This window comes from Tachypleus tridentatus, chromosome 13 (assembly GCF_004210375.1).
Source record: "Tachypleus tridentatus isolate NWPU-2018 chromosome 13, ASM421037v1, whole genome shotgun sequence".
NCBI classification, from domain to species: Eukaryota; Metazoa; Arthropoda; class Merostomata; order Xiphosura; family Limulidae; genus Tachypleus; species Tachypleus tridentatus.
In genome coordinates this window covers 267003246-267021265 of record NC_134837.1, presented here as the reverse complement: position 1 = coordinate 267021265, position 18020 = coordinate 267003246, and the positions used below count along the sequence as shown (strand labels likewise).

The following is an 18020-nucleotide window of genomic DNA, read 5'->3' as shown; positions in this document are numbered from 1 at the left end:
ACCACACTATGGAATATGAACAAAATATCCTCTCTGTAAACTACACATACATCTATTGATAACTTTGATTTGATTTATCAACAAGGCGTTGTAATTTTTACAGCAAGCGAAGAAAATAACGAAATGAAATATATATACATGTATAAAATTAAAAATCACCTTACATTGGGAGGAACATATTACATGTTACAACATCCTTTCACGGCTGTAATTGACAAAGATCATTTAACGCTAGGACTTTTAATTAACCTTGAACTTTATTTATAACCTTGTCCCCTGGTGACATGACATCATTTATTTCACATAAACCACTGCGTCTATTTCTATCTACCTATATATAAACCTTGTATTGCTTAGTTACAGACATTACCTTAATATAAATCATTACGTCTATTTTTCTTTCTGATCATGTATAAACCTTGTGTTGCTTAGTTACAGACCTAACCTTAATATATATAACCGTACACTACTAAATATAACAATACACTACTAAGCATAACAGTACACTACTAAAAAAACAGTACACTGCCAAATATAACAGTACATTACTATATATAACAGTACACTACTAAGTAGAACAGTATACTAATAAATACAACAGTACACTAATAAATATAACAGTACACTACTAAATATAAAAGTACACTACAAAATATAACAATACATTACTAAGTACAACAGTACACTATTTAATATAACACTACACAACTAAGTATAACAATACACTACTATGTGTAACAATACACTATTGTGTGTAACAATACAACACTACACTACTAAGTATAACAATACACTACTAAGTATAATAATACACTACTAAGCACAACACTACAATAATAAATATAACAGTACACTACTAAGTACAACAGTACACTACTAAGTATATCAGTTGATTACTAAGTACAACAGTACACTGCTAAGTATATCAGTTGATTACTAAGTACAACAGTACACTGCTATGTGTAACAATACACTATTGAGTATAACAGTACACTACTAAGTATAACAATCAACTACTAAGTATAAGAATACACTAATAAATATAACAATAAACTACTAAACATAACACTACACTAATATGTATAGCAGTACACTACTAAATATAACAGTATAGTACTAAGCATAACAGTATACTACTAAATATAACAGTACACTACTAAGCATAACAGTACACTACTAAATATAACAGTATAGTACTAAGCATAACAGTATACTACTAAATATAACAGTATACTACTGAGCATAACAGTACACTACTAAATATAACAGTATAGTACTAAGCATAACAGTATGCTACTAAATATAACAGTACACTACTAAGCATAACAGTACACTACTAAATATAATAGTATACTACTGAGCATAACAGTACACTACTAAATACAGACAGCTACAAAACATTACATCAATCTTTCTATTCGGATAAGAATAATTAGAAGGCGGCGGGTGTTGAAAACGATTTCCTTCGATCTACTAAATAATTCAAACATAGAACTTACCGTGATACTTCCGGATTTCCGACATGGTGTTAAGGTCACGTGTCTTCTTAAATCGATGAGGGTTTAAATTATCAAACTCAAAATGATATATATCTATACATCGTCAACAGTGTTTAATATGTTTTATTGTAGGAAAACTAATTTTTGTAATTGTGATTCAGAAAAACCCATAAAGAAAATTGTTTGTTAAACATCGGTCAATTTTAACACGGGTTAGTTTAATTGCGTCATTCCAAGTTTCTATAAAAGCACTTTAAAACCTCCTATTGTTATTAAATTTCCAATCAACAGAAGCAATGAAAATCTTACACACTGTAGAAATGGTGCAAAGATGACTAGCTGCCCTCCCTCTAGTTTTACACTGCTAAATTAGGAACAGCTAGCGCAGACAACCCTCGTGTAGCTTTGCACGAAATTCAGAAACAAACAAGCAATCTAACCAGGACTTGTGCAAGAATCCGTCACTAAGAAACCAAAAACAAAGTTTCTCATAATCATGAGTTAAAATCACACTAGGCTCATTCCTGGACATCAGAAAGTGACTGGACACAACCGTGTTATATAAAGCCAATCCTAATTTTTGTCCTGACTTCTACCCAGTCACATAGTCACGTTTCCCTGGCTAAGATCGGTATATTTTAGCCTCTTGTTGACGTGTGGTGAATGAACAGAAAGTAAAAACAATATAAACACCAACAATAATAAGGTCACAGTCTGAGAAAGAAACACTTTTTAATCTGCTACTAACATAACATATTTTACTAATAACATTAAACACTTAAATATTTTTTTATTACATAGCAAAATATAAGACTGTAGAATGTTCAAATGTACTTTTTCATCATAATTAACATTCTCAACAGTAAAGCGTATATTTTACTTTTAGAGTATATTTTTCAGTTACAATATTTAATTTTACTTCAAACTTACTCCATTCGAAACAAGGTTTTCCTAATTATTTGTTCTTATTTGTTTTTAATCTTTAACTGGAAAAGTTCAACAGAAAATAGCACTGAAGCAATTTATCAACAAATTGTTTTCTTAGCTTTCAAACTGATAAGTTCAGAAAAATACTAAATTAGCACTATCCGCCTCCACGACAGCAGATTTGGTAAATGTAATTTAAATTTCCATTTCTATTCTTACTAATCTTTTTCTGAAGATTTTATCTGTAAGATCTATAACATTTTAATGACGTCACAAGAACAGCTTTTCTGAAAAGATTTTATTTGTTTTATTTTTTTACACTTGATGGATTATCACTGAACCAAATAATTAGTTTAATTCAGAAAATGTCTAGTCTTATGGGGTTTAGTTCGTCCTATCAGATTACCAATAACTCCTTTTTCTGATTTCTAAAAATTATATAATGCATTTACTTAAGATGAAAAGAGAGAGAGTTCGTTAAGCTAACGTGACCTGTTTTAGACTGATCAACTTAAAGAGGTTTAATGAACCTTTTAAATCAATATGTTTTTAAGTAGACAAAGAAAACCGGTTGCCATGTATATATAAACTAATGCTCTCTTCAGATTATCTATCTTTTATTTTCAGTCTGATGGAAATGCTTATTTCATTAAAATAATCAAACCATCCATATATTATATATATATTGAGTCGGTTGTTCACAGCTCATCCTTATGAAGTTTTGCATGAAAATTTTAAAACAAACAAAACTCTAAACAACAACTGACTTTAGCTACAAAAAAGAACATTGAATATCTTAAGAATATTAACACATTGTACGTTGTTATTTCAGCTTGTCAGTGTCTACAATGCAACAATTAATCAACCTGTGTTGTATCCCATCCTTTTTGTTAAAATTATAATTGTAACTTGATACTCGTAGAAGCACGTTAATCAGTAATTAATTGTCTGTTTTGTAGTATTAATACATAATTAACGTATATGGAAAAAAAAACAAAAAAAACCTGACATTAAATCCTCCAGATGATCAGAGGGGTGTTCACAGATTTAAGAAAGCTGGGTTCAATTCATCACAATAGAATAGCACAAGCCCAATATGGCTTTACTTTTAACAAACCTAATATATGAAATAAACTTCTGGCAAAAATAATATATTTTCTAACATACCCCTAGATGGCAAAGTAAAAAGTAATATCTTACTAAACAAAACTTCTTATTATCAAAAGTTTTTCTTTGCGTATTTGTTTCTGATTTTCTCGCAAAACTACAAAGTAATAATTAGAACAGGTTCGATGCCACTTGCAAACTATCCTTATCAACACGGGCCTTTAATGTACTCTGAAATTAACTGTCTATTTTAATGTTATTCTCTTTCCTTCTGATGGTTTATTGATATAAATCGAAACTTTGTAATTATTCAAATCAATATTTGCAAAACTTGTTATTATTTTACTTTGAAATTAAATTCATACTTCAAAGATATTTATTACTTTACATTAATTGTCAGTTTGTTCAAAGATAATATAATAAAATAATAATAATTTTAAGAGAACAGAAGAAGATTTTCTCTCATTCTGTTATCTTAAAATTGTTATTAGATCTGCCTTCAAACAAAGTTTCATATGATATAAATAATAAAACCTTTTTTTGACATACATGTATGTGTGTGTGTGTATTGAAGATTTGAACTTGTTCATTTGATGGCCTAACTATTTATGGTACGTTATATAACAATTATGAAGGACACTCCTCATATAATAAGGTGATAAATCAGTTTTATGATATAAGAAATAAAATAATGTTATTTTCAAAGTAATTTATGCATTCCATTTCTTTACGTTATATGTTTATCTGTCAACCTAAGCAGGTTTGTTCAATAACAGCCCTTCTCTGGTACGTGAATTGAAATTCACGTTCCACGTAATTTTATAAATTGCTTAACGTTATCCATGTTAAAATGAGAATAATTTTTCAGTCAAACTACATGTTAGGAAAATACTAGTTTGATTGACTTTGGTCTCTTGTAACTTCAGTTTTGCAATATGTATCCTTTAATTCAGTTAAAGTTGATTTGAATATACGATATAAAATTAAATATAGCATGATTTTATTCTAGTTATCACATTACAAGCTCAACTCTCAATGTAAGGCTTAGCGTTAGCCCTAACATTAGAGTAATTGGTAAACAAAACAGAAATTGAGCATTAGGAACATGATTTTTCCCTAATCCTAGGCCTAACGTCGAAGACTACTAACAGTCGATACCGACACCAGGATATAACATTTAGTACTCAATGTATATAAATTTAAACATTTACAACTTAATGGAATCATACTATTGACCTCAAAGGAGTATTAAGTTTATAATCATGAAGGTAAGTTGGTTTTTCCAGGTGCTTTTTTTAGTTACAATTTCTGAAGTGCAAGACGTACTAATTTAATCCTAAATCCATATATTTTTCGTACTCTAAAATCACCTGCAGGTGAAAGTTAAACTGCATAATGTTACGGTCAAGAGTAAAGAAGGGGCAAAGCAGTGGCCTTAACTCCACAATACCAGTAGGCCTACAAACTGTTATTAGACTAAAAATAATGGTTAATATAGTATAATGCATGCGTTTGTTAAATACATTAACTCTGTGAATGTAAACAGGGTAATGGTGAAGCCTAACTGTAAAACACAACGTAATTTTCACGCTAGGCGTAGACTTTTTCTTTAGTAAAATAAAATAGTGTTAACATGAATGATTCAGTACAAGACAAATATCATAGGCATATATTTATTACTACGAACAATTCGTAAATAATTAATTTTATCATAGTTACTTTAGCTGCTACTTTCTATGCACGAAAAGATAAGTAATAAGTGTTAGCTTTTGGTTAGTACAGCAGCGTTAACCTTTTAAAAAAGCTTATTGTCTAGTATTATATATATATATATATATACTATTGTCATAGAACACAGTTTATTTACCTTTAGTGAATTATAGTCGGGCTACATTCAGTTAAATTAAATAATTCAAAGAAATTTAATGGAGGTTAAAATTTCAACGCAACGGATGTTGTTTTACAACTGACTTCACATTATGGATATAACACTATGTAACTTAATGTTTACTTTTTCTTGTTCCTGGACATAAAGTGTTGTTTCCTAATTCCTTATGCCTAAAGTAAATGGAAAAGACCTATTTTTCTCTTCAAACTTTGTTTTTGTGACCTGGAAGCGTATAACGAAAACATGATGGGAGACTACATATGGGGGCTGATAAGTGAAAGTGATTACATTACAGTCGCAAATGTCGAAAAACTACTCACTTCTAAACATCTTTGTTTAACTTTTGTGTAAATACATGTAAATATTGATTCATATGTTGTTTTATTCAGATCTTATGTAAATGAAAATGTGCAAATTTGCCCGTTTTTACATAGAAAATAGGTTAATTTCTAATTTTCATTATCCAGGTCGCAAATGCAAAGTTTGAAGGGAATAATGGTCATTTTCTCTACTTTTACAACACAAGCAATTAAGAAATAACACATCTATCCAGGAACAAAATTTGTGTTACATATTGTAATAGGTTAACTTATTCCTATAGTAACAATATTTCATTCAAAATATTGTAGCAGACAACTATAAAATAAGTGTATTGCACAGCCCTAAAATAAACTACTACACCTAAATATAGGATATAAGATAAAGTAGTAGTAATATATGCGAATGTAACATTCAAATAACACCAGTTATACGATGCATCCCCCCACTCAAGTTTTTGTAATGTTCTGACGAACTAGGTGAGTCGTCCTGTATATATATGCATTAAAACTGTTAATAACTTAGTTGGCATCAAAATATTTCATGGTGTTTACGTTTCGTAATGTCATAAAGTTAGATTAGTTTCAGAAGTGTGGACTTGAAACGCATTTGTTGTGCCTATTTAAAGACATAAATTTGTGTGGCATATAAGTAGACTCACAACCGACCTTGGTTTGTTATTGTGTATTTGTCACGATGTATTTTTTATTTGTTTGTTTATTGTTAAGCGTGAAGCTACACGATAAACTCTGCCCACAGCACTTATGGAAACCCGATTTCGGATGTTATAAGCCCTAAACCTAACGCTTAGCGGCCTTAGCCAATAGGGAAAGGTTGAACAATAGGGAAAGGTTGAATATGGAGGACACTTATTTCGTTATTTGGCCGAAACTTAGACTAGCAATATGTGATGAACGGTTACAGTTTTGATATTGATGTGAAATAGCAATTATTTTGTTTATTTCTTGTTAAGTACAAAGTTACAGAATGGGTTATTTGTGTTGTACCCACATCATTGTTATTAATGTACAGAATAGTGTTTGTTTGTTTGTTTTGAAATTCGCGCAAAGCTACTAGAGGGCTATCTGTGCTGGCCGTTCCTAATTTAGCAGTGTAAGACTAGAGGGAAGACAGCTAGTCATCACCACCTACCGCCAACTATTGGGCTACTCTTTTACCAACGAATAGTGGGATTGACCGTCATATTATAACGTCCCCACGGCTGAAAGTGCGAGCATGTTTGGTGCGACCGGGATTCGAACCCGCGACTCTCGGATTACGAGTCGAACGCCTTAACGCGCTTGGTTATGCCAGGCCCACACAATAATGTTCCTCTAAATCCTAGACTGGGAAACCTTTAAACGCGTATACTTGAAACTTTATTTATTTTAAAACAAAAAACAATATCATTACTAATATAAGTTTTCAGTCTTCTGCAAGCTGTTGTATTTGATATCAGTAATGGTTTCACGTTCTATGTCCTGATAGAAGAAATATTTGCAGTGTTCGCATAAGACACCTTCGTATTGACTTTGTTGTGATACAAACCCGACAAAAGTATTTGGTTATCTTTGTCACTTTGGTAGATACTACAGTATCACTTCTATGATGTTTGGAAGAAACTCTCACTTAGTCATTAATTATTTTAATTTATTTTCCGTTGTTTTCAAAGTAATTTTACCCTCCCTTCTTACCAGTGTGATAGCGAAATGTTTGCAGATTCATAACAGGATTTCAGTATCTGTAGTGGGCATAGCTCAGATAGCCAATTGTGTTGCTTTGTTTACCTGCAGATAAACTAATCAAAATGATACGTCCTTTAAAATATTTCAACTGGAACCAGTCACAGAACTATCCATTAGAATCTACTACTATTTCCAGAAACAATTTGTATTAAACTTGTATATATCGTGTGTAGTATCAATCTAACGAGAGAAGAGAAAACTCATTGTACATATATTTATATATTTAAAATTATATTTTGTTTATTTCAGAGTGACAACAGTTTGGTTTGGTCACGACATTGTGTTGTTTGCTTTGTTTGTGCAATATCTTTGGTTATAGAATGTGAAGGAAAACAAACAACAAATCATACCCTTTCTTTAAGAAGCTCTTCGTTTGACAATAAACCTCTGAGTAACGTACATCAGTTCGAGAAAGACATACCATGGAAACCTAAAAGCTACAACATAAACCATGGCCCACAGTCAGAGGAGCATCACAATTTACACTCGTTTCCTAAATTGTATTATAGTTTATCTAACACAAAAGACGATGATCCCAAAGAAAGACTTCTGGCCGACATCGAAACTGTTAAATCTTTTCATGGTGGCCAACTGGAAAGTTCAATTTCTAACAGTGTCGATACAAGACAACTTAATTTGTTCAGAAAAGCAGCAAATGAAATCTCTTACACACTTCATGATGGACAATTGTACGATGTTACCTCTCATCCCACATCATTCAATAGTGACCAATATTACGACAGCTTACTAAGTGAAATGAAAGAAAACCTCTTGAAAGGCCCAGGTTCACAGAGATTTCTTTCAAATAAAGTACCGTTTCAAACTAATAAGTATCAAAGTGGTTCGTCAGGATATGACAATGTTCCTATGGCACTAAACCTTCCAAGTAAACAGTTGGCTAAGCTTCAAACACTTGATACAAAACGTCAAACCACCAATTTGGCGTCTATCAAAGCTAGTGATAAAGAAGGTCATAATGATAACAAAGTGAATTATAATGAACCTAAGGAAAGTCAACTTTTTTTTAATGACAATGAAGTCCTCAAGACACAAGATGGAAAGGGTACAAACTACGACAAAGATTTCAGCAATCTCGAAGGTACTGGTTCCAAAATAAACCCCAAATTGTCTGTTAAATCTGACCTTCGCAATCCACAAAACTACGACTTTTATTATGGGCTATATAAGTTGCCTTCTTATGACGGAAACTCTTACCTCATAGAATCTAACGGGAATTCTTTTGTGGGTCAGTCAATGGATAAAAGAGGTAAATTACAAAAGAAGAAAGAAAGTGGAATATTTAATGTTAATATTGAGAATCATTTTGTAGGTTTCGACACCGATAAGTCTATTCAATCCACAGATAAAGACGAAATGTCTTCAGTAAAGACCACCTTATCAGGGAAAACTCAAGTCTCACATACATCATCTGTTTCGACAAATAAGTCACTTTCTTCTTACGCCAGTGATGAATTCATTGAGGAGAAAATAATAAAAAAATCATTCCTGATTTAGCAAAAGCTTTAGCAAAAGAACTTGTTAAACAACAGTTAATATATGACGTCAAATCTAGTTCAAACCCTTCATTAAAGATAGTTACAGCTCCTTCAACGTAAGTCAGGTTTTCTCTTTTTCAAACAATTTTATTAGTGTACAAAAATATAGTATAATCAGTTAAAGTGATAATTCAGTGGCATTAATAAATTGTAACCGAGTCATGTTTTGATCTAGCCAGTTACATTAATGTTAATGTAAGTTTGTGTTTACTATATTTTATACTCTCTAGCACGTCTCCTTGTTCTGGTTCCCATCACACACCAACTAATTTTGTAATGAAAGTTTATCTTATAAAAAGTTAATAACACGTTTACTTTTATCTGTTTAGATATTCTCTGTGATAAAACTAAGAGTAAATTACTTTGAGAGTTTTTTGAGAAGTAAAGACCGTTTGAACCAACGACCTTAACCAGTAACTTGAAAAGTTTCTTGTCTTTCAACAGCGTAATTATTGGATTGTTTATGCTATAAAATAACGATCGCGTTAAGTGCGTATGTTTCCTTTAGCAGAGTTCATTAGCTGTTTTTTAAACTTTTATGTCAAATGTTGTTACACTTTATTTTTCAATGGACCAAAGTTTTGTAAAAATTCATTAATGTACACCTAGCACGGTCAAATAACGATATGACATAAAACTTCAGTTACGTATTTTTGTCTTCCCTACTTTTAGAACATCTCCCAGAGGTGTGACGGTGGAGCCAGACAACCCTTGTGATCACGTGACCTACTGTAAACATACAATAACCTGTTGGTTCGACAGACAAGTTGGCGACTCCGTAACGCTGTCTTTAAAACCAAAATGTACCAATGATAATACAGTGGACGACAATAACCAATTCATCATTATATGGCAGAGACTATACAAAGTTCGTAAGAAAACTGAACATGTTGCGGTAAATATAACAGCAGGTAAGTGTATATGTTGATAAGTGTTCAAATATTATTGGTCAAATAATGCACGTTGGGAGATTTTTAACGATACAATACGTATGCTGATTTATCTCATTTGTCAAAACTTACCGGACGTTTATTGTATACTCACATTGTCTTCTGTTTGTTCTTGTCTAATTATACTTATTTTCAATATGATTAGAGCATACAGATTTACTGTATTACATATAAATAAATAATCATTTTATATTTTGGAATGTTCCGGTAATAAATGAACATGTTGTAGTTTCTTTAGAGTAACATATATTGTTGCAACGTGCTTTACAAATTGCTTTAAGAGCCAGTGATCTCTGTTCTTCAAACTGACGTGGAATTTTCTGTTTGTTGTTCAGGTTTATATTGATAAGTTCGACAAGTTATTTTACTGAAACAAGCATCGAAATGTGTTTTTTTATTTTTAAGAATTTAACATTTATTGAACGTTTCACAGACAAAGCTCCTTGGAACATAGAAGTGGACAGCGGAGGTCAAGAGTTGAGAATAAGTCCTCTAACAAACACTGACATTGACTTTAACAGTTTCAGAGGTTCTTTATACTGTATTACTACTGGCAACAGCACTACGACTCACAGAAACATTGGAAACATTACATTTCGGTTCAACATTCTAGCAATAGGTACGTGTGTATCAATGGCTCTTCAGTTAAGTCGCTTAGCATATTAATAGGAACATAGGATATTTATTGATCGACAGTTTGTTCTATATATCAGAACGTTTTCAGGGTCCATACAGTTTTGTTACGTAACACGAACGTTAGATCGTTTGTAATTAAACACAAAGCTACATGGATATCGAAACATGTTTTTAAATGTTGTAAGTCAGTAGACATGTTGCTGTGCTACATTGTGTATAACGACTTCATTGTTTGTTTTTGTTACGAACAAGGAAGTACATACAGTTATGTGTACTGTCACCAACAAAGGTGTCTAAATCCGGTTTTTGAACTTATAAGCCTTCAAATATACAGCTGAGCCTCTGGGAAGGCTACAAACATACAACAAATCTGAGTGTTCTGGAAACCAATCAACTGACACAAAGAGACGACACCATCCACATCTGTGTCAAGAGTAAATATTCTGATGAAATGTTAACACGTACGTTAACTCAGTCTTATCTACTTTACATAAACAATATTAGATAGTTTTATGTTGTTTGTATAATTCAAACAGTTTGCATGGTACAAGGTAAAACTAAAGCTGATGATATATAGTTAGTTTTATGTTGTTTGTATAATATAAACAAGTTATATAGTACAATATGAAAGTACAGCTGATGACATATAGTTAGTTTTGTGTTGTTTGTATAATTTAAACAAGTTATATAGTACAATATGAAAGTACAGCTGATGACATATAGTTAGTTTTGTGTTGTTTTTGTATAATATAAACAAGTTATATAGTACAATATGAAAGTACAGCTGATAACATATAGTTAGTTTTGTGTTGTTTTTGTATAACATAAACAAGTTATATAGTATAATATGAAAGTACAGCTGATGACATATAGTTAGTTTTGTGTTGTTTGTATAATATAAACAAGTTATATAGTACAATATGAAAGTACAGCTGATGACATATAGTTAGTTTTGTGTTGTTTGTATAATATAAACAAGTTATATAGTACAATATGAAAGTACAGCTGATGACATATAGTTAGTTTTGTGTTGTTTGTATAATTTAAACAAGTTATATAGTACAATATGAAACTACAGCTGATGACATATAGTTAGTTTCCTACGTTTACTTTGACTGTTATGTTCCAGATATCGGCTTCGTCTATCCCGGTGAAGAGCTGATGATAAACATTGAAAATCACATAACTCTTCCTCCCGAAGGTATCATCATAGACTGGAGACTGGAAAGGAACAGATCACGCCTGGAAGACCTGCCTAGCAACATGAAGATCAGCGAATCGGGAAGGTCTCTTTCCATCCGAGAGCTGAGATCTCACGAGCATGGCGTCATTGTGTGTAGTATGTTCTCTTCAAGAAACGTGTTCATAGCCAAACGTCGGTTTCTTCTTCGACAACCTGGTAATAAACATAGACTATTTCTATAAAGTAACATTATACTGTAACGGTCGGAGAGTCTATTTTAAGGACGTTTGAAACAGTAATGTTAAATATAAGTTAAAGAAGGAAAAACTAATGCAAGGCAAAGCAGTCATGTTTCAACAGAGACTGGGTTAACGAACAAACCGATACAAATGTAGAAGTAAGAACTCTAGCAATATTCCAACCGTCAGAAATACAGTGAATTTCTGGTACAACTTTTAATACACCAGTTGTGTACGTCACTATACTTTACACCTATACATGAACGTCACGTGCCTTGATTAACGTCGTCTGTTACGTGGTGGGAAGAATGTAACCTTTATGTGAACTCTGTAAACACATTATATGTAAACTTGCTTTCACATTTGAAATCCAGCAATGTGAGTTATGTATTAAAACGTGTCCACGTGCAATAAGCTCCCCTCCCCCAGTAAGTCACTTAGACGCATCTAATCTTGACGAATTCCGAATGCTTTCACAACGTAAGGTTATGAATCGAAACGTAGTGTCTGAATCAAACATCTAGATCATTATCACAACCCTCGGAACGTCAGTAGGAAACACAGAAACCACAAGCTAAGTAAACGTTCGTACATAATACATATCTATTCAGTTTAACTGTTAAGTCGTATAAAATAGCTACCTTCTGAAACAATGACATTCTATACGTTTTGTGTATATACGTCGACAACCAACGGATTGATTCCAATGTGTTCCTTCTATCAAGGTTATTTTATGAAACCAACTGGAACTACATAAAACTCTCTGTTGTCTGGTTGGATAAAATTCCTTCCAGTTTATTGCAAGCTGTCTTCTTTTCAAAACAAGAAGAAAAAAATGGTTGCTAGCATATATTGATATTTCAAATCTCTATCTTGAAACTTCTAAACAAAAGGTATTATTTTTGGTTATTGAAGATATTTCAAGGAGGGTCAGGTATTACTCTGAAGGAATTTAAAATGGAGTATCTCAAATAACACATAAACAAGTGTTCTTTGTTTTGTTTTCAATAGAGAAACCTTTGAGACACGGGACACAATACTTCATTTGATAGGAAATACAACCTCTTCACGTTCTTTCAGAAGACACTATAGAAGTGAAACAAATATCTGGATTCTACTTAAAGTCATGTGAATGATGGGTTCATGCAGTTTGTTTGTTTTTGGAATTTCGCACAAAGCTACATGTGGGCTATCTGCGCTAGTCGTCCCTAATTTAACAGCGTAAGACTAGAGAGAAGGCAGCTAGTCATCACCACCTACCGCCAATTCTTGAGCTACTCTTTTACCAACGAATAGTGGGATTGGGCGTCACATTATAACGCCCACACGGCTGAAAGAGCGAGCATGTTTGATGCGACCGGGATCCGAATCCGCGACCCTCAGATTACGAGTCGAACGCCTTAACACGTTTCGCGATGCCGTGCCGTTCATGTAGTTAAATATATGTTTATAACACAAGTTAAAACTGTAACTTTTTAATAGATGGTCTAATTTATTTTAACAAAAATTAGATATGATAAAAAGAACATAATTGTGTTAGTAGTGTACTAATAACGTTTGTAGAAATTCAATGAAATTACTTGGCAGTGGAGAAACGTTAAGGACTTATAGAATAACATTCTAGTATTATTGTTTCTTCTAAATTGGCTTTTATCATATAATAAAATGAAAACAATGTATATCCATAATGAACAGTACAAAACTTCGTTATAATGTAGTTTTCATTGTTTATTATTGAACATCAGAGTAAATCATTATAAACCTTTCCAAAAATAAATATTTTTAGTCTTCGAAGTCGATCTTAACAAAGTACATTTTACGAAAAAGTATGTGAAACTTAAAGTCGTGCTACGTTAGAAAATTTAATTTCTAACCAGTTCACCGTTAGTCAACATTTGATTATTACTTCGTCCTGTCTTATTCTCCAAATATTGCTTTGTAAGAGTTAATAAATTTTTTCGTGGACCTAATATTTACACGAAAGTACTTTAAACAGGCAATATATGGCCCCAGCATGGCTATGTGGTTAAGGCACTCGACTCCTAATCTGAGGGTCGCAGGTTCGAATTCCCGTCACACCCAACATGCATGCCCTTTCAGCCAGGGGGACGTTATAATGTGACGGTCAATCTCACTATTCGTTGGTAAACGAGTAACCCAAGGATTGGCGATGGGTGGTGAAAACTAGCTGTCTTCCCTCTACACTGTTGAATTAGGGACGGCTAATGCAGATAGCCCTCGAGTAACTTAGCGCGAAATTCAAAAACAAACAGGTAACATATGTCACATTCTACAGGTGTATCAGTGAAATGAATACTGTGTTAATCTCTTAAATGTGGAATGGGGAACGTGTGTTTTTCTTATAGCAAAGCCACATCGGGAAACCGATCTCCTTGTTTTATCATTACTTCTTACTTACTGAAGAGAGGATCATGAAATAGTTACTTGAATAATAGGGTAAATCCTTCGTGATGACGAGAAACCCACTTGAAGTAAAAATGTATTCTCAAGACGGCTAGTATGGGTATTAACACTTTTACCAAAACAAAGCAGATAACGTTTCGATTCTTAGGTCATATCCAGGTTAAAAAGATAATATTGCAAACTCTGTTTCTTAACTCAAAAATGACCTAAGAAGGTTAAAATGTTGTTCTCTATTTTAATAAAAGTTTTAATACTTACACCAGTCGTCTTAAGCGCAGAAGGACCAGTTGCTTAGCGCTGTAAAACACTAAACCAACCAGCTGTCTTGAGATACAGGGTATACCTTTATGTGGCACCATCTAGCGGACAAAATTAATATACGTCCGTGGTTTTAACAAATGATTTTAATAACTTTTCATAGGTTAATGTTTCTACGTTTTCTAAAACCTTCAAACCTAGTTGTAATAAATCAAATAAAACGTACCATATTAAAGATACCACATAAGAGACATAATATATCTACTTATTAGAAGCTAGTAGTTGATTTTATCTTACGTTATAAAGTTATAATATACATTTTCAACTACCGTGCTGGTCTGTATTGGAACTCAATATTTAGACTATTTATTATAAATAATAATGATCATTATTATACCATTTTATATAAATAATGACGTAAATGTGGTAGAATATACAGGTTTTTGTTGTTCTCTGGTTAAAATTAGATAGATTCGTACCTTGGTTCAAGACGTCTAGGCTGTTTTCTTTTTTGTTTTAAGCCTTTTGAGGTTTAAATTATCAACTAACCCCATGTCTCCTGCGCACTCATATTTATGGTAATCAAGATGGAAGTTTTCATAAATAAAAACATTATTATGTTCTCAACACGCTAACATATAAAAATATTATTATGTTCTCAACATGCTAACATATAAAAACATTATTATGTTCTCAAAACGCTAACATATAAAATTATCATTATGTTCTCAACACGCTAATATATAAAAACATTATTATGTTCTCAACACTCTAACATATAAAAACATTATTATGTTCTCAACACGCTAACATATAAAAACATTATTATGTTCTCAACCCGTTAACATATAAAAACATTATTATGTTCTCAACACGCTAACATATAAAAATATCATGTTCTCAACACGCTAACATATAAAAACATTATTATGTTCTCAACACGCTAACATATAAAAACATTATGTTCTCAACACGCTAATATATAAAAACATTATTATGTTCTCATCACGCCAACATATAAAAACATTATTATGTTCTTAACACGCTAACATATAAAAACATTATTATGTTCTCAACACCCTAACATATAAAAACATTATTATGTTCTCAACACGCTAACATATAAAAACATTATTATGTTCTCAACACGCTAACATATAAAAAACGTTATTATGTTCTCAACACGCTAACATATAAAAACGTTATTATGTTCTCAACACGCTAACATATAAAAAACATTATTATGTTCTCAACACGCCAACATATAAAAACATTATTATGTTCTCAACACGCCAACATATAAAAACATTATTATGTTCTCAACACGCCAACATATAAAAACATTATGTTCTCAACACGCCAACATATAAAAACATTATTATGTTCTTAACACGCCAACATATAAAAATATCATTATGTTCTCAACACGCTAACATTAAAAACATTATTATGTTCTCAACACGCTAACATATAAAAACATTATTATGTTCTCAACACGCTAACATATAAAAACATTATTATGTTCTCAACACGCCAACATATAAAAACATTATTATGTTCTCAACACGCTAACATATAAAAACATTATTATGTTCTCAACACGCCAACATATAAAAACATTATTATGTTCTCAACACGCTAACATATAAAAACATTATTATGTTCTCAACACGCTAACATATAAAAACATTATTATGTTCTCAACACGCTAACATATAAAAACATTATTATGTTCTCAACACGCTAACATATAAAAATATTATTATGTTCTCAACACGCTAACATATAAAAACATTTTATTTGTTAATTTCGGGTCTCTGTAGAGAAATCAACGCTTCCAAAAATATTCGGGAGTTTTTTGTATTTCAACCTTGTGTACAGGTTCAATACATTGCGAATGAAAAACTACGGATTTGTGTATTTTTCAGTAATTATAGAGGAAACATGATACTACAAACAACATAGTTTTAGAGAATTTTTTATACAGTTATCTCCCTTTATTATGTTCTTTATAAATTTAAACACTTTTGAAACTTTTGCAGAGTTTTTCAGCGAGGAAAATAATATCTGGGGTTTCGTGAACTATTCATTACGTTATTATTTTCTGTTATTTAACGGGGATTTACGAGTTTTTTATATTTTACTTATTTTTTACAAGTTTGTAGTTATATTTGACTTTTTTTTATTATTCAGTAAAGCGAAATTTCAAAGCGAGTCCAGCGACTGGAAAACACAATATAACAAACATACTTCATACTGAAACTTCTACACAAGCGAAGAACGTAACAGAAATTTCAAAAAACAGAAACTCTTCACCTCTGTGTGGCGGATCACCCCACCGTCAGATCTTTCGTGATAGAAATAAACAAACACGGCTCTTTACGAATAGAGAAAGAAAACGTAGAGTTGATTATAAAGAACGGTCCCCTAGTAATGACGGGGCAGAAGTCAAGCCTCTTCTTCAAGTTTACCACACATCGTCGATATGTAACGAAGGTTCTATAATCAGTAAATGTTTTAAGGATAGAGAATGTAGTGAATATGCAACTTGTATTGCACGTTCAGGTGCAGGTGGTGGTTACTGTCGATGTATAGAAGGTTACCTAGGCAACGGATTGTTCTGTCAAGAGTACATGGAGGACAAGTTTTAATTTGATGAACAAGTTGCGTCTCTAAGCCTTGAAATGTTACATCCGACTATACAATTATCGTAGCTCTGATCAGTTTATGTACCCAGCTTTTAATACCAGAAGATAAAAAATACAGTTATATTTTCACAAAATTTATTAAAATTCAATAGATGGAAAAGTGAATTTATTTTATTAAATACAGTGTCATGTGTGAGTATAACTTTCAATTGTTATTTACGTTCATAAAATTGTTGAGAATAAATGACCTATTTAGTAAACTTTTAAATATATTTCTTTCGATGTTCTTGTTTTGAATTAAGCACAAAGCTACTCAATGGGCTATCTGTGCTCTGCCCACCACGGGTATCGAAACCCGGTTTTTAGCTCTGTAAGTCCGCAGACATACCACTGAGCCGCTGAGGGGCATTTCTTTCGAATTGCCTGGGAAAAAATTCAAATCGACAAATCTCAGAAAGTTTTACAATCAACCCAATAATGAAGATAATACCTTAATAAGGTCCATAAAGACATTATCAACTTGTATAAAGTTGATCATTATGACAAAAATTCAAAAACAATCCTTTGGTTTATCGTGGTTTATATTTATTACATAATTTTCATATATTTTGAACTAAGCATATACTTTTAGCCAGTGTTGTC

The 18020-nt window shown here is 32.0% G+C and overlaps 1 protein-coding gene across 1 annotated transcript; it reads left to right on the top strand.

Annotated features, from left to right (window-relative positions):
* Positions 1–4795: 4795 nt before the first annotated feature.
* LOC143236552 (uncharacterized) lies at positions 4796–17646 on the top strand. The gene is made up of 7 exons (XM_076474855.1): positions 4796–4801; positions 7734–8751; positions 8967–9096; positions 9713–9951; positions 10424–10609; positions 11756–12025; positions 16924–17646. The coding sequence occupies exons 1-7, from the start codon at positions 4796–4798 to the stop codon at positions 17379–17381; spliced, it is 2307 nt and encodes a 768-aa protein (XP_076330970.1). The 3' UTR covers positions 17382–17646.
* The last annotated feature ends 374 nt before the right edge of the window (positions 17647–18020 follow it).